Here is a 24,385-nt window from a genome sequence, read left to right as displayed (position 1 = left end):
GTGTCTGACCCAGAAGAAGTAGTGAATAGTTCCCACTAGATTTAGCCGTGAGGAGATCGGTGGAGACTCTTGTAAGTTCACGAAAACCCGATTGGAAAGGGTCCAGAAGAAAGATAGCAGATTGGGCAGCAATAGACCAGGAGGTTAGAGGTGAGGGGAGGTTAGAGAAGGGTCTATAGTTAGCAACACAAGATGGGTTGGGAGGTCTTTTCAGTAGTGGGATTATGATGGAGGAGTGACGGGATGGGGTCACTTGGCGAGAAGACAAAAGGGACTGGGAGACTTCAGAAGGAGGAGCAATGGAGGGAAGGGGACTGAGGCTACTTGGAGATTGGATTATTTCATTTCATAAGGATTTTGGTTTCTGAAGTTTGTCTTCCCATTTCAGGCTAAGGAAGGCGACCTCTCCGTCATTAATACGCTCCTCGATGACCCTGCCATGACGGCCAAGAAGTTCAAAGACTGGAAGCAGAAAAACTTTGAGTTTTTTATGGATATTTGTGAGTATAGCGGAACCCTGAAACCTCAGAACGGTGCCTCTGACCTCCCTGCACCGACAGCTCAGATCTCGCACACCCATTCCTTCATCGAGACGCACGTCTGACCGGCAGGAGCAGCATTGTCCACGAACGTCCCCTCCCTCAGCTGCCGCCATGACTTGTGACCTGAGAGAAGCACTGTAATATTTGTACATAATGTAATCAATTGATTGTAAATAGATTGGATACGAGAATAGCGCCACCAGATGCCTACGACATTGCATGACCGAGCAGAATACTTCTTCTTCTTTTGTGGATTCTCTTTGCTTTGCTGTATGTATCAGGGTCGGCATCCACACTGAATTGTCAGGAGCTCCCCGGATCGCCAGCGAGCAGCCATTGTGTGAACTGTGCCAGTCATGTGACCACTGACTACCCTACATCAATGGTGTTCAGTGCACAAAATGGCGGCATCCAGGGAGCCTCCTCTATGTACATCTAAGGTGACAGCCTCCGAGCTATTTTATATATAGATACGCTGTCCACCGTGGACTCCATATCTATATATACAAATGATCCCATCTCAGTATTAGATTCGATTTTCCCGTCTTTCATACATAAGCAGCGAGCGGGTTTTGCATCCTGGTCGCCGATCTCCATTGCTATCCATGTTATTTTCTAATTCTCCTGGGAGTAGAGGAAGAGGTTCCAGGCTGCACATGAGTATACGGCTCAGCCTCTTAGTGCCTTAAGATGTACATTGTGCATCCTGCGGACAGTGGTTTTCTTGCATGAGAGCTAAAGATGCGAAACCGCCGAGCAACGGGATCTTAGGAACCTGGTGACGATCTTCCGGGAAGCTTCAGTATAAGGTGGACTTGTCTTTGCAGGATGATCGCTCTCTCCACTGTGATTATTGTGCCACTAGCCTGTGACTATATTTACCACACCTGTCAATGGACTAAAAGCGAAACGCGACAGATCAGTCCTATTCATGTCAGTCCAATGGGTACAAAGCAAAAGACTAAAAGCGAGAAAGTCGGAACCAACAGGCGGCGAAAGTGATGAGATGGAAAATCCAATACAAGGACAGTGAGTGCCAGGTTCTTCCAGCTTCTGTAATCTCTGACTCTTGTGCTCGAGGTCCGTCTCTTGTGCTCGAGGTCTGTCTCTTGTGCTCGAAGTCCGTCTCTTGTTTATGGTCACTGCTCTTTGTCGCAGATGTTACTATCAGGGAAGCCTCTTGTTACTTTGTCGCTATCCGGTGGGAGGCGCATGCAGACATTAGACGTGTTTTTGCATGGGACTGCATTGATGGGGCAGGATATAACAGATTCATCCCACATTTGTTACATTGTTTCCTCTACCAAATACAATGTATCCATTACAACGCACATTATGGGTCACAAACACCTTCATGGACGCTATGATCACCACTAATCCTGTCCCAAATTTGAGCGCAGGGCGCCAGTAGACATGTGATGGTTGAGAATCTGGAAGTTACTGCTAGTTTCTTTGCTCCATATCTTCCATTCCAGACCCATCTTTCTAGAAGAAATCTCTAGTCATGTAGTTGAATCAAATATTTTCTGCTCCACTCGTATTACATCCAGGACTGTGCCAGAGGCTCGCGGGCAGCGCCAGGTCAGGTGATCGCATAATGGCGGTATTGCACGCGAGAAAAAAAAAATCAATGATTGATCTCCAGGTGCAGCACTACTCATCCAAAGCGAGAATCTCAGGTTACACGGATCGGTTTTAGTTTCTTAGATTTGTTACAGTGTGACAGGTGAAACGTGTGGGAGCCACGTGAGGAAAACACATCCACCACCACCATGGCGATTAAAGGGTTGCTCCGTATTCAGACCTCCTTGTTGGCTTTAAGAGTCATTTAGAACCTTGTGCAGTAAAAAACCAATAATCCAATGAGGTGCCAAATAGTCCGAAACTCTGTATTATGGTGGCAGGTCCGCAAGGTCTTCATCTCTAGAGTCCAGTGCGCTGGGGCTGATGTTATCAGAGGTACCAAGAGATGATCCCCTTCCCCTATGACCTGACCACACTCTTATTAGGTAATTTAGGAATCTAGAATGGAACGCAAGAATTCCAATATATCAGCCGCTGGACTATTGAAATTCACTGTACAACCTCTTGTCAAAAATAAAGGCGGAGTGTCCCTTTAAACCAGAATGACAATGTAAAGTATCCAGTAGCAGCTAACATAAGTAGCATCCTCCGCCCCTTTCCCCCCGCCACTGAGCCGCGCCCTGAAGTCCATGTCACTGTGAATATGGAGCCCCCCCTTGAACAGGTCACTGTGATTACCCCGCTGTTCTCAGGGGACTGACCCCTCCACCACAACCTTTACTGACCCATCCGTTTCGCTGCGATCCTATGAGTCACTGTGATTGAACTTTGCTCCTATGGGGAAGTTGTCACTGATATTATTGCATGTTTGTCCTTAAAGGAACTGACCCCCAAAATACATAAACCTCCCACTTGCTGAGCCCTGGGTGTACAGCCGGCATCACCGTCATCCTGGGTGAGGGGTGCAGATCTTATATCTGCCGATTCTGAGGTCTCATCCTTGCAGGTGATCTCTGGTCACAGCAATACATTGCACTTATATCAGATGGTGCTGACAATGGGGTCACTTTAAGAGAATTTCCACCTAAAAATGTATAAAGTGACTCAGACTTCGGCGCAGTGGCCGACCTGCAGTGATCCAGGGATCTCTCTGTACTGCATATGAGACAGCGGGATCCAGCTGCCACATACAAGCCACACACCCCTATTCCGTTTGGGTTGTCACTTTTGCCCCGCAGCAGTACAGAGAAATCCCAGTCTCCACCGATTCCTTAATGTGGATATTTTAACATTTTAGCAGGAAATCCTCTATAATGTGACGCAGGATGCAGCACCAGTAATGGTCTGTGGTGCTGGACGCCATGTCCTATCGATCCCCATCCGCTGACTGCTCATTACTATGGCACGCGCTACCTTAAAGTGTCAAGAAACTTTCTAACAACTTGATTTTCTTGCAGCATTTGTGAATTTTATAGGATTTAATCTCCTGTCTGAAATCTTATACTGAAATCCTCTTCCAGTCCCCTATATATTCCTTCCCCTGTTTCTGTATTGATAGCTGAATCCTGTATACTGCAATATGGGTGAACGGGCTCCTTTATATTACAGAGTTGAGGCCGGGAATTAAGAAACTTAGAACAATGCTTCTGGTGTCATATGAAAGATAAGATTCTCTGCTCTTATGTGACACCAGGATCGCAGTTCTGCGGTTTCCATATATAATGCAAGCTGATCTTCCCCCTTCTCGCACAGATCTAGTTATTCCTCCTGTGAGTGTTATCTCTGTTGTCCTAAATACTCATAAACACTCATTTAAAGGGAGGTTTTTAATCTTTTTATATTATCGATATTTAAAAAAAAATCATAAAAATCCTGCAGTTCTTACTTTGTCCACTATTTTGTAGATTTCTTTGCAGCAGCCACTTCATTTACAGCACACTGATGATCATGTACATGTATATAAGACATAGAATCCACCAGTCACAATAGGTGGGTGATATCAAATCTTATCTTTGCACAATGGACTGTGCTGGGTCATAGAGCATGTCTACAAAACTTTCCCCTAGAAGTCAATAAGATCTGCTACAGACCATTGTGTCCATGGCCCTGGTCCTTCTACCGAAATCAGGAAGTCAAAGGGGGCATTCACACGATTGAAGTCAATGGGATTCTGTTTTGCAGCGCTGATTCTGACACTAGTTTACGTGTCAGAATCAACACTGCACTACATCGTGTGAATGCCCCCAAAGAGTGTTTTAGGCTTGGTGGCAAGAGTTGGAATTGTGAGATTTCTAGGATTTATTTTTTTTAAATATAACTTTAAGGCTGGGTCCCCACGGGCCGGAAACGCTGCAGGAAAAATTGCGACGTTATACAGTACTTGCAAAGTGGATGGGATTCATGTCAATCCCATCCCCACTTTGCGAAAGATATCGCAGCGCGGACACGCTGCGATTTCCAAAACCATTGCGGTTTTGGAAATCACAGCATGTCAATTATATCTACGGAAATGCCAGCGGCTTTCCTATAGATATAATTGTAACAGAAAGTCCGCGGAGCAAAAATCTGTGAACTTTCTGTTCAAAGCGCTGCGGGAAGAACCGCAATGCGTTCACGCTGCGGTTCTTACCGCAGCACTTTAATGCTGTGTTTACGGCCCATGGGGCCTTAGCCTTAAATTGGAAAATTAAAAACAACATCACTAAAAATTCTTAAAACAGGATTTAAACAATACGGCATTTCCTGATGACCTTTCCTTTAAGCCAAAATCGTATCAAACTGTAGTGATTAGAACAACAGAGATGACAGTCACAGAATGAAGCGTCACTCAGTACGAGAGGGGGAAAGATCAGCTTGTACTATATGAGAGCAAGTGAAGGCTGCAGAAAAAAAAGCTGAATTTTTGAATAAAACCCTATATAATGCAATAATACCAGCAGTGGCGTAACTAGGAATGGCGGGGCCCCGTGGCGAACTTTTGACAGGCCCCCCCCCGAAGACCTCGACCGACCCCCTCCTACGCATTTCTGCGCGTTCTATTATCCCCCATAGTGGCCCCTGCACACAGTATTATCCCCCATAGTGGTCCCTGTACACAGTATTATCCCCAATAGTGGCTCCTTCACACAGTATTATCCCCAATAGTGGCCCCTGCACACAGTATTATCCCCAATAGTGGCCCCTGCACACAGTATTATCCCCCATAGTGGCCCCTGCACACAGTATTATCCCCCATAGTGGCCCCTGCACACAGTATTATCCCCAATAGTGGCCCCTGCACACAGTATTATCCCCCATAGTGGCCCCTGCACACAGTATTATCCCCAATAGTGGCCCCTGCACACAGTATTATCCCCCATAGTGGCCCCTGCACGCAGTATTATCCCCCATAGTGGCCCCTGCACACAGTATTATGTCCCATAGTGGCCCCTGCACACAGTATTATGTCCCACTGTGGACACCCATAAACAATTATTATACTCTGGGGTCTTTTCAGACCCCAGAGTATAATAATAGGAGACCCGGGGGAATAAAAACATAAAAAAACCACTGTTACTTACCTGTCCCCCAGCTCCTACGCTGTCTTCTCCACTGCCGTCCTTGACGTCGGACGTCACATGACCCGGGACGCAGGCCGGGTTCATGTGACGTCAGAGACGTCAGGAAGGAGGCCTGGCAGTACCGTGGAGAGGTAAGTAACATGTTTTTTATATTTCTTACCTCTCCCAATCCGCCAATCATTATACTCGGGGGGCCAAAAAGACCCCCGAGTATAATGATAGCAGCGGTAGTGGCTGTCACCGGGCCCCTAATGTCCCCGGCCCTGTGGCAGCTGCCTCCGCTGCTATGGCGGTAGTTACGCCACTGAATACCAGACCAAACCAGTCTTCTAGGCAACCTTCGGCACTCCAGCTGTTGTAAAACTACAACTCCCAGCATGCATGCTTACTCTGCTGTTCTTGGAACTGACATGGAAGTGAATGGAGCATGTTGGGAGTTGGAGTGCTGACCCCTGCCCTAGACCACACAATTTTACGACTCCCAGTCTCAGCTTTCCTGTATTACACTTGAGCCTGTACCCCAGTGAGAAACCGTGTACAGACTGAAGATCGCAATACAGGAACAGCAATGGATATGGAAGGGACAGAAAGTCAATTTCAGTGCAGGATTTCACAGAAAGAAGCCAAATAGTTATATTACAGTCACAAACGCTGCAAAAAAAAATTAAAAGTTGCTTCAAAATTTAGATACGCTGAAGGGTGTATTATTATCATAGTATATGTGCGGATTAGATACGGGTCCCACGTCTCGGCCATAATCTTTAGAAAGCAAGGTCCCCGATCCCCTCTATGGTTGCAGTGGGTAGCGTGGTGGTTACGCAAGTACAGCCTCATCTATTCACTTCTATGGGAGCCCTAAAAAACAGCTGAGCAAGTGCACAGGGCTCAGACATCCCATAGAAGTGACTGTAGAGCTGTATGTGTGTAGCTGCAGCACCAGACCCAGGAGGGTCGGGGGCCCCAAACAGGCAGAGACACCAGAGGTGGGACCTGTATATATTGTCTATGGCACATCCTATGCATATGTAACTATGACGAGAATATCCCTTTAAGGGTGTGGGAATATGTAGCCGAATACCTACAGAGTGACCAGGGCCCGCCTGCACCTCAAAGTAATGGACAGGTTACCCCAAACTGAGCGGTGGAGGCTGGACGCCCGGGGGTCAGCGAGGACTGTAAATATCTCCTGTCAATTTGTTACCTATATAAACCTATAAATATATATATATAAATACATAGATCTATATATAGGCACATATATAATGGAATATTTTTTATAATGATTTAATCTGTGTTTAGCGTGGGAGGAGTGTGACGCCACGAGGGGTGAATTCTGCTGTACAGGATCCGACGACTTTGAGCGATTATTTATTGTCCTATGTAGGAAGAAACAAAGTAACAAAAAAACAGAAACATTTTGTTAACTGAATCAATAATAAAAATGGTTTTGCAAAACTGAGACATTGAGACGGAGCTGCACTGAGACTTTATTCTCCTGTCAATGGAACCGCACCAAATATACAAACACGTACGAGGCGGATACACGCCGCTGAGATGTTGTCACTGTGTGTTATGCATCACATCATCCTATCAGAGAGCCCACTGTACATGGCGTGAGAATGGGTCCCCAGCCATGGGGCGGTGTAAATGGAGGAAATCACTGTATAACAAAACAGTTCAGGAATCAACTCGTAACAGCTGAGGGTTTGTTACCATTGTATACAGGCTAATGCTGTAGCGTGGTCCTCTCTGCATGGTTTGCGCGGAAACCGCACAGACCCCATTATAGTCTATGGGGTCAGCGGATTTCCTTAGGTAACTTCTTTTTAATGCATATAGGTTTACATTCGGGGGGGGGGGGGGGGGGGGTCCCTAATTGGACTCCCCGAACACAAATGTGAACCAAGCCTAACTACTGTTTTACCTGCAGTGATACATTGTAACAAACTGCTAAATACATTTTTGCTATGATATGTTTAGGCCCGGTTCACATCTGCGTTTGGTATTCTGCTCGGGGAGTCCACTTGGGGACCCCCGAGTGGAATACCGAACGCATTGACAAGCGGTGAGCAATGAAAGCACACAGACCTCATAGACTATAATGGAGTCCGTGTATTTTCCACGCGATCTCCGCACGAGTCATGCGAAGAGGAAAGTAGCTCATGAAGTTCTTTTCTCTCCACATGATTCATGCGGAAAACACACGGACCCCATTCTAGTCTATGAGGTCTGTGTGCTTTCATTGCTCACTGCTTGTCACTGTGTTCAGTATTCCATCCGGGAGTCCCCAAATAGAATGGAATACCGAACACCAACGATTGTCTACACTGGATACATTGTAACAAACCCTCAGTGGTTAGAATGATGGAATCGGGCTGTGTTTCTGTACATATCCAGTTTGGTCATTTGTGCAGATTTATGACTCTTGGGGCTGGAAGAAGCTGAAGATCTAAGGCCCGGTTCACACCTGCGCATGGGTTTCTGTTCAAGGAGTTTGCTTTGGGACCCCCCGAATGGAAACCTAATCCGCATATAGAAGCGATTACCTTATGAAACTCGCAGATCCTATAGACTATAATGGGGTCCATGTGGTTTCCGCACAAAAAATGCGGAGAGAAAAGTCCTGCTCACAGCGTTTTTCTAACCACATTTTTAATGCGGAGAGGGAACGGAATGACCCAAACGCAGATGTGAACTGGGCCTAAATCCGAGTCACAATTTCCCTTCTATTACGAGAGCGGGCAATGAGACCCTTTCCCTTTCAGAATCCTGAGAAAGTTTTGTGATGACCAATATGTCTACAGTTATAAAGCGTTATCATCCAACTTTCCCATTTTTCTGATTATGTAACGCTCACAGGTGACTGAACTATTCAGGAGTCTGGAAAAGCTGGATGATGAGCCTAGTAGGAGTTTTAATGGTACTTCTAAACCAGTTAAAATTTTTGCTCCACTCGTTCATCCAACATTTCATACGACTAGTATGATTCGGTAACACAACCCCCGCTCCCATATCGCAGCATGTTTAGGGGGAACGTTGGAATCACATCTGTTAACAAGTAACTTTATCACTACTTTACCTGACCTACATGATGTTACCTTCAGAGCTGCATTCACTATTCTGCTGTTACATCATGACTTATACCCCAGTCACTACCACAGCTGCATTTGCTTATATTCTATTACTTCACATCTTGAAATGTATTCATATCCAGAGCTGCATTCAGAATTCTGCTGGAATGAAGGATTTCACTGCTGCCAACTGCTGCGGTGCATTAGGTGAAATGTAGAGTACTGTACAGTGGGTGCTGCAATAAAGTCTCCTCCATCTGTAATGATATAATGAGTGCACATCAGCAGGAAACTTCATCTAACTTGGGATTGTTTGCAGATTCTGTAGGTGGATCACAGTCTGAGTTGAATCTCAATAGGAGACCAGCAGAATTCTGAGCGCAGCTCTGGTTGTGACTCATGATCTCATTTGGTGTTGGTTTGAGATTCTGTAAAGACACTGATCCAATGGCTGCAATACTGAGATTTGAGATTGTAAAACCTGATCTGAGTGTTTAACTAGAAGACCTGCAGAATTGTGAGCGCAGCTCTGGAGATCACTCAGGGATAAGACATGATCTAACTTGGGATTGCTTTGAGAATCTATGAAACACTGAACCAGCAAGTGGAATCACAAGATTTGAGGTCCTACAGTCTATGCTGACTGGTAATAGCCGTCTGGAAGAATTGTGAATGCAGCTCTGAAGGCATAGAGAATGTTTCAGAACGCATTTTAAGATCAGGTTTTGATGCAGTGTTTTAGGAGGAAAAGATATCAAACAAAGAATCCAACCATCTTTGAAACAATGAACAATAAAACTGCGCCAAAACCTGTAAGTGTGTATCATGGCCTAAAGCCAAGTATTCTCTAAGTAACTTACTAGTATTAGGGATCCTCACCACCAGTGACTGACGTGTCTAGAGGTTCAGCCCTATAAAACCGCCACTCACTCAGCTGTCGATTGTGACAAGAGAACTCAAGAAGCCTCGGCCTTATGACACCCAACAATGCAGCAATGTAGCGCCCCCCAGGGCATGGGGTCTGCAATGCACTTACCACTGCGTAGCCTGGGGGGCACAAACTGTGACAATGTATGACATGGAACCCACTCAATGTATGGCCTATTAACCCCCTGTTCCCTGGTTTGCACTTTACAACCTGTGACGTCAGTGCCATCCGTTTGCATTTTATTCCTTCCAAAAACCAAAGCACTGACCCCGCCGGTGTGCAATCCATGTACAGTGTACAGTCCCGCACCCCAGTGTATATACCCATACTCCACCTTCTAGCAGCAATATATACGATGAAACCAAACTCCATGAGACTGTTGGGAAGTGCTGGCGGCGCTCTGTGTAATGCCGCACTGCTCCACCGGGGGCGCTCTTCCTCTTTATGTACTGATTGACACAATGGCAGAACTGTTACTTTGTAAACATTCAGAATATTTTTTATTTCTTTTTTTTCGGAGGGGGGTATTTCTGATATTGTTATGAGAGCGTGGTGTGTCGTGCGCATGTCAGGTCATGATGTTTATTTTACGTAATGGCCATTAATAACGACCACGCCAGATTCACGCGATTATTGTTTGGTTCCTTGTTTCACATGATTATTCTATATTATTATTATACTTTTTTTTATGGTTTCCATGAACCTGTGTACTCAATAAACTGATTAAAGGGGAAGTTCTGGCTTCTTTTCTCGGTAACGGATTCGCAGTCTGCCGCATGTTTGTCCCCACAATGGCTGAACTTATACAGTTACATTAAATATAGTAGTCACAGCCCCGCCCCATGTACCGGCATCACTACAAAGTTAAAGGAAGACTCCTCCCTTTGTCAGTCCGTTGCACACTCCTCATTTAAGGGAAACGGGGTTTTAATTTTTTTTCTTTTTTTGGGTGGGGGGGTTATAAACTGAAGAAGTGAACTTTTAGAGATGAAAAAAATAAAAATGAAAGTAATAACTGAGATTTACATGGGACTGCCAGAGAACAGAGAGCAACAGCGGCTAAAGGAGGAGACAGAGGAGAAGAGAAACACAACACAGCGTGACCACGGACCGCCGGGGACAGGAGAAGAACTCTCATCATCCTCCAAGAGAGAGTAATATAATAACCAGGTAACACCGAGAAGAGGAAACAAACATGAAATACCCCATAACAGTGTCATCTACAGATCCCCATAAGTGTCATCTACAGATCCCCCATAACAGTGTCATCTACAGATCCCCCATAACAGTGTCATCTACAGATCCCCATAAGTGTCATCTACAGATTCCCCCATAACAGTGTCATCTACAGATCCCCCATAACAGTGTCATCTACAGATCCTCCATAACAGTGTCATCTACAGATCCCCCATAACAGTGTCATCTACAGATCCCCCATAACAGTGTCATCTACAGATCCCCCATAACAGTGTCATCTACAGATCCCCCATAACAGTGTCATATTCAGATCCCCATAACAGTGTCATCTACAGATCCCCCATGACAGTGTCATCTACAGATCCCCTTAACAGTGTCATCTACAGATCCCCATAACAGTGTCATCTACAGATCCCCATAACAGTGTCATCTACAGATCCCCCATAACAGTGTCATCTACAGATCGCCTTAACAGTGTCATCTACAGATCCCCATAACAGTGTCATCTACAGATCCCCATGACAGTGTCATGTACATATCCCCCATAACAGTGTCATCTACAGATCCCCATGACAGTGTCATGTACATATCCCCCATAACAGTGTCATGTACAGATCCCCCATAACAGTGTCATGTAGAGATCCCCCATAACAGTGTCATATACAGATCCCCATAACAGTGTCATCTACAGATCACCATAAGTGTCATCTACAGATCCCCCATAACAGCGTCATGTACAGATCCCCCATAACAGTGTCATATACAGATCCCCCATAACAGTGTCATGTACATATCCCCCATAACAGTGTCATCTACAGATCCCCATAACAGTGTCATCTACAGATCCCCATAAGTGTCATCTACAGATCCCCCATAACAGTGTCATCTACAGATCCCCCATAACAGTGTCATCTACACATCCCCATAACAGTGTCATCTACAGATCCCCCATAACAGTGTCATCTACAGATCCCCATAACAGTGTCATCTACAGATCCCCATAACAGTGTCATCTACAGATCCCCCATAACAGCGTCATCTACAGATCCCCATAACAGTGTAATCTACAGATCCCCATAAGTGTCATGTACAGATCCCCCATAACAGCGTCATCTACAGATCCCCATAACAGTGTCATCTACAGATCCCCCATAACAGTGTCATCTACAGATCCCCCATGACAGTGTCATCTACAGATCCCCTTAACAGTGTCATCTACAGATCCCCATAACAGTGTCATCTACAGATCCCCATAACAGTGTCATCTACAGATCCCCCATAACAGTGTCATCTACAGATCGCCTTAACAGTGTCATCTACAGATCCCCATAACAGTGTCATCTACAGATCCCCATGACAGTGTCATGTACATATCCCCCATAACAGTGTCATCTACAGATCCCCATGACAGTGTCATGTACATATCCCCCATAACAGTGTCATGTACAGATCCCCCATAACAGTGTCATGTAGAGATCCCCCATAACAGTGTCATATACAGATCCCCATAACAGTGTCATCTACAGATCACCATAAGTGTCATCTACAGATCCCCCATAACAGCGTCATGTACAGATCCCCCATAACAGTGTCATGTACAGATCCCCCATAACAGTGTCATGTACATATCCCCCATAACAGTGTCATCTACAGATCCCCATAACAGTGTCATCTACAGATCCCCATAAGTGTCATCTACAGATCCCCCATAACAGTGTCATCTACAGATCCCCCATAACAGTGTCATCTACACATCCCCATAACAGTGTCATCTACAGATCCCCCATAACAGTGTCATCTACAGATCCCCATAACAGTGTCATCTACAGATCCCCATAACAGTGTCATCTACAGATCCCCCATAACAGCGTCATCTACAGATCCCCATAACAGTGTAATCTACAGATCCCCATAACAGTGTCATCTACAGATCCCCCATAACAGCGTCATCTACAGATCCCCATAAGTGTCATGTACAGATCCCCCATAACAGTGTCATCTACAGATCCCCATAAGTGTCATCTACAGATCCCCCATAACAGTGTCATCTACAGATCCCCATAAGTGTCATCTACAGATCCCCCATAACAGTGTCATCTACAGATCCCCCATAACAGTGTCATCTACAGATCCCCATAAGTGTCATCTACAGATCCCCCATAACAGTGTCATCTACAGATCCCCCATAACAGTGTCATCTACAGATCCCCATAACAGTGTAATCTACAGATCCCCCCATAACAGTGTCATCTACAGATCCCCCATAACAGCGTCATCTACAGATCCCCCATAACAGCGTCATCTACAGATCCCCCCATAACAGTGTCATCTACAGATCCCCATAAGTGTCATGTACAGATCCCCCATAACAGTGTCATCTACAGATCCCCATAACAGTGTCATCTACAGATCCCCCATAAGTGTCATCTACAGATCCCCCATAACTATGTCTCGTAGAGAGTATATGTAAGACTATAATATATGACTATCGCTATGACTAAGAGGTAACTAACACCTCGAAACGCGTCAGCGGCTTTTGGATGTTATGTAATGTAGGTCTTGTTTTTTTCTTTTTGTTACATGTCACTCGTTTTGCTACATCTGTGGGCGTATATCCTTACCCAGAGAGAAGCACATGGGTCTTTGTTTACCTTGATCGCACAGCCCATAGAATGTCCCAGACGTCATAGGAGGGCGTGACCAATCAAGGGGCGCCACGTCAACCTGGAGGCATGTCGACTGGGCGGGGTATCTTGATTAAAAGTCCGTGGAGAGGCCGCGGCCGGCGGCATAGATCGAAGTATCCCGTCTCACCATCAGAGACGGGAGAACTGCGGTTATCACCGCATACTTACCTGCACCATAGGGTCTTTGTTCACTAACTCCTCCTGATGAACCAGCTCGCAATAGAGATAGGGGAAACGCGTAGAGGAGACGCTAGAACTTCCATCTAATAAAAAGGGGCTACTACTGGCAGATAGCAAGTACGGCTAGCCACTCAAAACCGGAGAGGATCGCAAATATAGCCTGCCAGACTGTAGGGGCTCATGATAATCTTGAGCTTCCTCTCCCCTTAGCCCCCTCAAAATTGGTACTCCCTATATACTTTCTAATGGAGATACTTAAAGGAAAGATATAGAGGTGTAAACATTGTCCTAGAAACAAAGGGGTCAATGTCTTTATTGTGGAAAGGTGTGGTTACTAAGCCTAATTAATCAGCTGGTGAGAATAGAGACCAGAGGCATATTGTAGTACTCATCCTTTCATACACAAAAATAGAAAAAGGACTCAAATTTTAAAGAGATAGTTTTTATTTTTAACAGTAACAAAATAAAAGTTATGTTTTAATTACTCCTGCAGTGCAAGCAAACTAAATACTAGAGTAATTTTCCCTTCAGTGATTTTATGTTACATGTTCCGTGTCATGGATATAGCTTCATGTAAATTTTTTTATTGAATCAAATATTTTTCTATATGCACCAAGGTGATCACGCTATGTTTTTAATATAGCAATAAAAGCTACGTTTTAATTAATTGACCTCCTGTGGATGCTGGATCGTGTTTCGCTTTTTCTTGGTTTATGGTGCCTTTGTCCGGAGGGCGGATCCGTGCACCATCCAGGTGTCATTCATACATATATTTCTACTGGCTGTGGATCAATCGTATCCAGTGACTATGATATATGATACAGCAGGGTCATGTGTACATTTCTATATACCGTATACAGTTAGTATATGATAGAGCAGGGTCATGTGTACAGTGCTATATACAGTTAGTATATGATATAACAGGGGTTATGTGTACAGTGCTATATACAGTATACAGTTAGTATATGATAGAGCAGGGTCATGTGTACAGTGCTATATACAGTATACAGTTAGTATATGATAGAGCAGGGTCACGTGTACAGTGCTATATACAGTATACAGTTAGTATATGATAGAGCAGGGTCACGTGTACAGTGCTATATACAGTATACAGTTAGTATATGATAGAGCAGGGACACGTGTACAGTGCTATATACAGTATACAGTTAGTATATGATAGAGCAGGGTCATGTGTACAGCGCTATATACAGTATACAGTTAGTATATGATAGAGCAGGGTCATGTGTACAGTGCTACATACAGTATACAGTTAGTATATGATAGAGCAGGGTCATGTGTACAGCGCTATATACAGTATACAGTTAGTATATGATAGAGCAGGGTCATGTGTACAGTGCTACATACAGTATACAGTTAGTATATGATAGAGCAGGGACACGTGTACAGTGCTATATACAGTATACAGTTAGTATATGATATAGGAGATTATATATTACAGCCTATTACATTTATACAGATTTATAAAAACGTCTCTATTTTGCGCCCTATACCTTGACTGAGTGTCGACCACGTGACTAGCTGCGCACTGTGAGGAGGTTTGGTCTGCTCGGCCGCCGTACTGACCCCCGGGGTTCTCAGGAGGAGGCGGAGGGCGCCGTCATGGTGTCCAAGGTGAGTGCCTGGCTATGGAGAGGAGTGGGCTGTGCGGCACTTCGGAGCCTCACTGGCCTTTATAGCTGGAGCTTCGCATTTCATGCTGGGACTTGTAGTTCTGTCACTGTAAGGCGTGGCGGCTGATGACAAGTGACAGCTACTGCAAGGGCCTGTCAATATGCCAGACACTGCTGAGTGCGCCCATATTCTTTACTGTGTATATACACCAGGCACTGCTGTACCCCTCTCCCAATAAAAATATATATACACCAGTCACTGCTGTACCCCCCATATGTATATACCAGTCACTACTGTACCCCCATATGTATATAACAGTCACTGCTGTACCCCATATGTATATACACCAGTCACTGCTGTACCCCCATATGTATATACACCAGTCACTACTGTACCCCCATATGTATTTACACCAGTCACTACTGTACCCCCATATGTATATACCAGTCACTACTGTACCCCCATATGTATATACACCAGTCACTACTGTACCCCCATATGTATATACCAGTCACTGCTGTACCCCCATATGTATATACACCAGTCACTACTGTACCCCCATATGTATTTACACCAGTCACTACTGTACCCCCATATGTATATACCAGTCACTGCTGCACCCCCATATGTATATACCAGTCACTGCTGCACCCCCATATGTATATACACCAGTCACTGCTGCACCCCCATATGTATATACCAGTCACTGCTGCACCCCCATATGTATATACACCAGTCACTGCTGCACCCCCATATGTATATACCAGTCACTGCTGTACCCCATATGTATATATATATATACACTAGTCACTGTTGTACCCCCATATGTATATACACCAGTCACTACTGTACCCCCATATGTATATACACCAGTCACTACTGTACCCCCCATATGTATATACACCAGTCAGTGCTGTACCCCCATATGTATACACCAGTCACTAATGTATCCCTATAGATACACCAGTCACTGCTGTACCCCCACATATATATACAGTAGTCACTGCTGTACCCCCATATGTTTATACACCAGTCACTGCTGTACCCCATATGTATATACACCAGTCTCTGCTGTACCCCATATGTATATATATACACCAGTCACTACTGTACCCCCATATGTATATACCAGTCACTACTGTACCCCCATATGTATATACACCAGTCACTACTGTACCCCCATATGTATATACCAGTCACTGCTGTACCCCCATATGTATATACACCAGTCACTACTGTACCCCCATATGTATTTACACCAGTCACTACTGTACCCCCATATGTATTTACACCAGTCACTACTGTACCCCCATATGTATATACACCAGTCACTGCTGCACCCCCATATGTATATACCAGTCACTGCTGCACCCCCATATGTATATACACCAGTCACTGCTGCACCCCCATATGTATATACCAGTCACTGCTGTACCCCATATGTATATATATATATACACTAGTCACTGTTGTACCCCCATATGTATATACACCAGTCACTACTGTACCCCCATATGTATATACACCAGTCACTACTGTACCCCCCATATGTATATACACCAGTCAGTGCTGTACCTCCATATGTATACACCAGTCACTAATGTATCCCTATAGATACACCAGTCACTGCTGTACCCCCACATATATATACAGTAGTCACTGCTGTACCCCCATATGTTTATACACCAGTCACTGCTGTACCCCATATGTATATACACCAGTCTCTGCTGTACCCCATATGTATATATATACACTAGTCACTGCTGTACCCCCATATGTATATACAGCAGTCTCTGCTGTACCCCCATATGTATATACACCAGTCTCTGCTATACCCCATATGTATATATATACACTAGTCACTGCTGTACCCCCATATGTATATACACCAGTCTCTGCTGTACCCCCATATGTATATACACCAGTCACTACTGTACCCCCATATGTATATACACCAGTCACTACTGTACCCCCATATGTATATACACCAGTCACTACTGTACCCCCATATGTATATACACCAGTCACTACTGTACCCCCATATGTATATACACCAGTCACTACTGTACCCCCATATGTATATACACCAGTCACTACTGTACCCCCATATGTATATACACCAGTCAGTGCTGTACCCCCATATGTATATACACCAGTCAGTGCTGTACCCCCATATGTATATACCAGTCACTACTGTACCCCCCATATGTATATACACCGGTCACTACTGTACCCCCATATGTATATACACCGGTCACTACTGTACCCCCATATGTATATACACCAGTCACTGCTTTATCCCTCTTTGTCTTTCTCCCTAGATTCTAAAGCTGGCAGCGGTTCCGGCCGGACTGGTTGTCTCCTCTTACAGCCTCTATGCTGTGTCTGACCGAGAGGCAAAAGGCAATCATATGAACCCCCAGCAGGTAATTGGGGTGCAGTGTCAGACATGGAGGGCAGCTTTGGCTTGTTGATGCTGAGTCCTGTCTTATCTCCTCCCCTTCACTTTTTTCCTCACAGCTGTCAGTCTATGCTGTTCCTCCCCAAGAGTCACATTTTGTTGAGGCGCGGCCGGGCCGTGTGCAGTGCGCATTCTCTGTGGTACGGAAAACCGTGTGGCCTGTCATCACCTGGACTCAGGTAACCGATCCCTGGGGCTCATCTATGGGGAGACCTGACAAGAATCTGTCCTCCTCCTGGCTTCTTACCAATCTGTTCCCAGATCGTATGCCAAATAATAATTCCTTAATAGTGAATGACTCAGGATCAGTACATAAGTAACACAGTGAGTGTACCAGGAGAATAGTGAGTGCAGCTCTGGAGTATAATACAGGATGTAACTCAGAATCAGTACAGGATAAGTAATGTAATGTATGTACAGTTTTGGCCAAAAGTATTGGCACCCCTTTATTCTGTCAGATAATACTCATTCTCTTCCAGAAAATGATTGCAATCACAAATTCTTTGGTATTATTATCTTCATTTAATTTGTCTTCAATGGAAAACCACAAAAAGAATTGTCAAAAAGCCAAATTGGATATAATTCCACAGCAAACATAAAAAAGGGGATGGACAAAAGTATTGGCGCCGGTTGAAAAATCATGTGATGCTTCTGTAATTTGTGTAATTAACAGCACCTGTTACTTACCTGAGGCACCTAACAGGTGGTGGCAATAACTAAATCACACTTGCAGCCAGTTGAAATGGATTAAAGTTGACTCAACCTCTGTCCTGTGTCCTTGTATGTACCACATTGAGCATGGAGAAAAGAAAGAAGATCAAAGAACTGTCTGAGGACTTGAGAAGCAAAATTGTGAGGAAGCATGAGCAATCTCAAGGCTACAAGTCCACCTCCAAAGACCTGAATGTTCCTGTGTCTACCGTGCGCAGTGTCATCAAGAAGTGTAAAGCCCATGGCACTGTGACTAACCTCCCTAGAGGTGGACGGAAAAGAAACATTGACGAGAGATTTCACCGCAAGATTGTGCGGATGGTGGATAAAGAACCTCGACTAACATCCAAACAAGTTCAAGCTGCCCTGCAGTCCGAGGTACAACAGTGTCACCCTGTACTATCCGTCGTCGTCTGAATGAAAAGGGACTGTATGGTAGGAGACCCAGGAAGACCCCACTTCTTACCCAGAGACATAAAAAAGCCAGGCTGGAGTTTGCCAAAACTTACCTGAGAAAGCCAAAAACGTTTTGGAAGAATGTTCTCTGGTCAGATGAGACAAAAGTAGGAAAAGGCATCAACATAGAGTTTACAGGGAAAAAAAAACGAGGCCTTCAAAGAAAAGAACACGGTCCCTACAGTCAGACATGGCGGAGGTTCCCTGATGTTTTGGGGTTGCTTTGCTGCCTCTGGCACTGGACTGCTTGACCGTGTGCATGGCATTATGAAGTCTGAAGACTACCAACACATTGTGCAGCATAATGTAGGGCCCAGTGTGAGAAAGCTGGGTCTCCCTCAGAGGTCAGGGGTCTTCCAGCAGGACAATGAACCAAAACACACTTCAGGTCAGCACTAGAAAATGGTTTGAGAGAAAGCCCTGGAGACTTGTAAAGTGGCCAGCAATGAGTCCAGACCTGAATCCCATAGAACACCTGTGGGGGAGGAGAGATCTCTTCACATCTCAGGGAGGACCTGGAGCAGTTTGCCAAAGAAGAATGGTCTAAAATTCCAGCAGAGCCTTGTAAGAAACTCATTGCTGGTTACCGGAAGCGGTTGTGTGCAGTTATTGTGTCTAAAGGTTGTGCTACCAAGTATTAGGCTGAGGGGGCCAATACTTTTGTCCGACCCATTTTTGGAGTTTTGTGTAAAATGATCAATGATTTGACTTTTTTTTTTTTCATTCTCTTTTGTGTTTTTTCATTGCAAGCAAAATAAATGAAGATATTACCAAAGAGTTTGTGCTTACAATCATTTTCTGGAAGAAACTGAGTATTATCTGACAGAATTGCAGGGGTGCTAATACTTTTGGCCAACACTGTACACAGTGGCTGCACCAGCAGAATAGTGAGCGCAGCTCTGGAGTATAATACAGGATGTAACTCAGGATCAGTACAGGATAAGTAATGTAATGTATGTACACAGTGACTGCACCAGCAGAATAATGAGTGCAGCTCTGGAGTATAATACAGGATGTAACTCAGGATCAGTACAGGATAAGTAATGTAATGTATGTGCACAGTGACTGAACCAGCAGAATAGTGAGTGCAGCTCTGGAGTATAATACAGTATAATACCCTTATATACATTACTTTTCTCTATATAACATGTAGGGTGGTAGTCTAAGCTGGACTTGCACATTGCACTGGGTTTTCTCATTATTTTCTTGTTACATTGATGTTGCGCTCTGTTACATTGTGTCTTTTGCTTCTCTATAGAATGCCTGCAGTTCAATCAGGAATGGAGTGGAGGAAACAATACAATTTGGGAAGGGTAAGTGCTTGCCGTTTTGGGGCTGCATCAAGTTTAGACTTCCAAGATTTTGTCTGATTAAACAATCATTCTGTGTTTTGGGGTTTTTTTTGCGTATGACCCTCCCCTTTATTGAGGGCAGAGATTGAGTTTTCTTCTTCTTTTCCAGATAGCTATGTCTACCTAAAGAACCCTCCGCCTGAATTTCTGCCACGAGTAGGGGTCATCTCAGTCAGTGGATTGGCCGGCTTGATTTTAGCCAGAAAAGGTAAAGGTTCATATTTTTGGGATGGAAAGGAACGGGTCAGACCAATTTAGGAGCAGAGAAGCCTGGCAGGACATTGAAGTTGCTTGATATACCTTGTAAATGTGGAGCGTTGAAGCAGCAGATGTAGGACACACTTTGTCTATAAATACATTCATCGCCCCTTGTATACTGCGGGACTGAGGGCACTCAGCTTTCCTGAAAACAGAATAGCTGATCACATAGTCATTTTACTGGAGACCAGATATGAGCTTGCTGGGACAGTGCCTACAGCCCCATAGAAGTTAGTGGAGCGCCGGCCACACAAGGGCACTAACACTAAGTCATCAATATATATATATATATGTCCCAGAAATCCTAACGGTGAACTTTATTGACCTCTGTGCTTTGTCTTCTCTTTATACAGGCTCCAGACTGAAGAAGCTTGTGTACCCTGTGGGTCTGGCCGCCCTGGGCGCGTCCGTCTGTTATCCTGCACAGTCAGTTATTTTTGCCAAGGTAGAGACCATGCTGCAGATTCCCGGGGGAGGGCTTGTGCCAGGACTGGCAGAGATGACATAATACATCTCCTGTACGCTTTCAGTATTTCTGCTGGTTGTCAGTGAATGGGAACCTTCAGTCTCGCAGATACACTGTGATGTGTGAGGTCTGTGGTGAATACTGTAAGACTCCTATATTGCACTGCACTGATACTTGTGTTTTCTTGGCTAACATTAGGTAACTGGTAAGAAGTTGTACAGCGCTGGGCATCAGACGTACAGCGCCGTGAGCTCTTTATGGAAAACAAAACCTCAGAAGCAAGAAGCAATTCCTGTCTCATCTGAAGAATCCAAGGTAAATAGAGCCGGAGACTGAAGTCATGCCAATATGGACACTTATCCCCTATCCACAGCACAGAGAATAAGTGACTATAAAGGCACAACCCCCTTAAGGCAGGGATCAGCAGCAGTGGGGCTGTATGGCAGCAAGTGCACTGGTGCTTCATTCTTTTGGAGGAGACATAGGAAGAGCACGTGGTGCTGCTGATGACTGGGGGGACCCAGCAGTTTTTAATGGAACAACTTCTTTAAAGGGAGTCTTTCACCTTCCCCAAGCATACTCAACTCCCCCAAACAGTGCTCCAGAAAGCTGAAGGCACGCTCCCAGTGTGCCAACTGCCTCATTGGCATATGGCTAAGACCCCACATTGTGGGAATCTGTAACAAAAAAAAGCTGCGTTTCCGCAATGTGGGGTCTTAGCCTAAAGGTGTTTTTTTCAAAATCTACAAAAGTGAGAAATGAGCGATGGAGGAATATGACTATATTGCGCTCCATAACCCGGTGGTAGCAGTTGAGTATGCTTAGTTAATAGATTCCCTTTAAAGGGGTTGTCCCATGAAAAGAATCCTATCTATACTGCTAGTTTGTGTGGATATAAGACTTTTCCTAAATATATTGCTTTATCAAAACTGCTTTGTTTGGCCGCTATCTTAATTTATTCACTTCATTGTTGACACTGCGTTTCTATGGCCACAGGGCTTATCTGCTCATTTCGCAAGTGATGTAGCTGCCTGCTCTCAGGGGGGAAGGGAGGGGCTGACAAGCAACAGAGCTCCTCAGATAGGGGAGGGGAGAGCTCCGGGATTACTGTGCTATCTATCTTCAGCTTTTCCACTTATTAGCCAGTTTAATTGAATTTGGCTGATAAGGGCTTAGATAAGGAGTCCGTTACCTCTGTATGTAATGCAAGCTGACTCAAATCCAGCTCTGCTACATCAGTTTCCACCTTAGCTTTATACTGTGGTAATGCATTTACAACCAATCCCTCATTACTGACTGCAAACATAGCAGAGCAAGTGAAACCCCGCCCACCAATGTGCCGAGAAATCCAGGAAGTGAAGAGAGCACAGAGCCTGCAGGCTGCCGAACAAGAGTTATGGGAATACCCCTTTAAGGCCTGCAGTGTGTTCATTTTTCTGCATGGATATTGTCCTTGTATTGATCCACTTAAAGGTTTAGTCCTATTATAGACATTTATTCCTAGTCCAGCGTCTGTGTACCAGTGGCCGATGCTGGGCCTCTCAGTAATCAGACATTTATCCTTTATCTTTTAGAAACCCCTTTAATGTTCATGTTCCTAACAGGAGGCTCCCAGAGTAGAGGACAGAGGAGCAGCAGCCGAGACGTCGCCTGCAGGAGCCAGTGCAGAAGAGACGCAGGAACCGTCCACCTCACCGGAGTCTCCTAACATAACATCATCACCTGTAGATGCAGCAGAACCCAGCACTACAAGCGCCCCCACAGGTATCCCTCCCATTACAGTAGGGCAGGTGTAACATGGCAGGATAGTCTGTGCAGATTTTTCCTTAGCTTATCTGGTCATTACCACAGTTTTATGGTTTTATTACTGATCCTGAGATTTGTATGTAAAGCTGCTGTCACCCTTGAGCCCCATAATACACAATATATAGGCAGGTCAGAAGACTGGGAATAAGACATCTTCAAGTGTAGACAGGCCTCAGAGGTTGTGGCCTCTTCATAAATCTGTTGGAAGTGCCAGGGTCTGCATGGAAATCTCTGCTAGGTAGGAACTGATGTAGATTTCCATACTAGCTCACCCCAAGAATATAGCAGGTGAGGGGGCAACACTGTGGCTCAGTGGTTAGCACTGCAGCCTTACAGCGCTGGAGTCCTGGGTGCGAATCCCGCCAGGAACAACATCTGCAAGGGGTTTGTATGTTCTCCTCGTGTTTGCGTGGATTTCTTCCCATTCTACAAAGACATACTGATAGGAAGAAAAAAAAAAAGGACATTGTGATCCTTATATGGGGCTCACAATCTACATTAAGAATATGGCAGGTGAGCTGTGGATCTGAGTTTTGAAGCACACTTTTTGACTTGTGCTGGGAACTAGCAGCATTAGCTTTCAGCTGATATGTGCGGGATCCAGTGTCAGAGCCCAACAAGTCAGATACTCATGACCCCTCTTGTGAGGTCATCAGTATGAAAAATCCATATGAGGCCGGAAAATCCTGCTAAGATGGCCTTAAAACCCCCAAGGAAATCAGGAATGCTTCCAGTTACTGAAATCTTGTTAAAATTTTGAAGATTTTTCTTGGACTTACTGATGCTCCATCCATGGTATAGGTCATCAATTAAAGATCTGCAGGGGTGCAACACCCGGGCCCTGTTTAAAGTGGCTGCAGCATTCGGGGGGAGCACCGTGACCTCTTCAGTACTTACCAAGCACAGCGCCATATATTTGTGCAGTGGCTGTACCTGATATTGCAGCTCAGCCCATTTACTTGAATGGGACAGCGTTGCGATCTGGCCATGTGACCAATGAATGTGACTTCACATGCCCTGTGCCGTCTATTATAGGGTCAGATCCATGGAGATTGGGCTCTCTGAATGTAGTAACATGTGTAACCCCCCCCCCCCCCCCCAATGTATCTTTACAGAGGTGCCAAAGGAAGTGAAGTTCCAGCCCCCACCAGAACTTGTGGACCATGGGCAGTCCAACCCGGAGGATGTAGATATGTACAGCACCAGAACCTGAGCGGCTGCACACGTGAGGATAGAACCGCAGGATTCTGTGTATGAGAAGGCTCTGACCTCCAGATCTAATGTCTGAAAGGGATAGGAAGAGGATATCGCCCCCAGAGGTGGTGGGTGTGTGATGGGAAGCTTTTATTTAACCCTTCTGACTCAGGAGATTTACTTTGTCACATTTGATAAAATAAAATGGAGCCGTATCCCAGCTGACTATTCCTGCTCATTATTGGTAGTGGTTGCTCTCATCCTAAGAAGACGCACGTTATGGCGTATTACATGTTGCTTATCAGTCACTGAACCTTAAAGTGACGTTCTACATTTTTATCCTGCATACATGGCTGAAGG

General features: G+C 44.9%; 2 protein-coding genes across 2 annotated transcripts in view; both read left to right on the top strand.

Moving 5' to 3' along the window:
- The window catches only part of LOC142184425 (connector enhancer of kinase suppressor of ras 2-like), a 193,780-nt gene extending 192,010 nt beyond the window's left edge, over positions 1 to 1,770 (top strand). Inside the window, exon 24 of the mRNA XM_075259286.1 lies at positions 389 to 1,770. Coding sequence (XP_075115387.1) covers positions 389 to 604 — 216 coding nt within the window. The 3' untranslated portion in view covers positions 605 to 1,770. The remainder of the gene's footprint in view (positions 1 to 388) is intronic.
- Positions 1,771 to 15,263: 13,493 nt separating this feature from the next.
- Positions 15,264 to 24,244, top strand: APOOL (apolipoprotein O like). The gene is made up of 9 exons (XM_075260327.1): positions 15,264 to 15,321; positions 17,643 to 17,747; positions 17,842 to 17,961; positions 20,208 to 20,262; positions 20,411 to 20,509; positions 20,913 to 21,004; positions 21,224 to 21,340; positions 22,630 to 22,789; positions 23,947 to 24,244. Exons 1-9 carry the CDS (start codon positions 15,310 to 15,312, stop codon positions 24,042 to 24,044), a joined length of 858 nt encoding a protein of 285 aa, XP_075116428.1. The 5' UTR covers positions 15,264 to 15,309; the 3' UTR covers positions 24,045 to 24,244.
- Positions 24,245 to 24,385: the final 141 nt, after the last annotated feature.

Source organism: Leptodactylus fuscus, chromosome 11 (assembly GCF_031893055.1).
Source record: "Leptodactylus fuscus isolate aLepFus1 chromosome 11, aLepFus1.hap2, whole genome shotgun sequence".
In the NCBI taxonomy this organism is placed as follows: domain Eukaryota; kingdom Metazoa; phylum Chordata; class Amphibia; order Anura; family Leptodactylidae; genus Leptodactylus; species Leptodactylus fuscus.
The sequence above is the reverse complement of the archived record's forward strand: the minus strand, read 5'-3'. Positions and strand labels throughout refer to the sequence as shown.

Bases quoted from the DNA above. Each gene is read 5' to 3' on its own strand.
- APOOL (XM_075260327.1), top strand. The intron at 21,341-22,629 runs GTAAATAGAGCC...TGTTCCTAACAG, and splicing joins TCTCATCTGAAGAATCCAAG to GAGGCTCCCAGAGTAGAGGA. The intron at 22,790-23,946 runs GTATCCCTCCCA...GTATCTTTACAG, and splicing joins CACTACAAGCGCCCCCACAG to AGGTGCCAAAGGAAGTGAAG.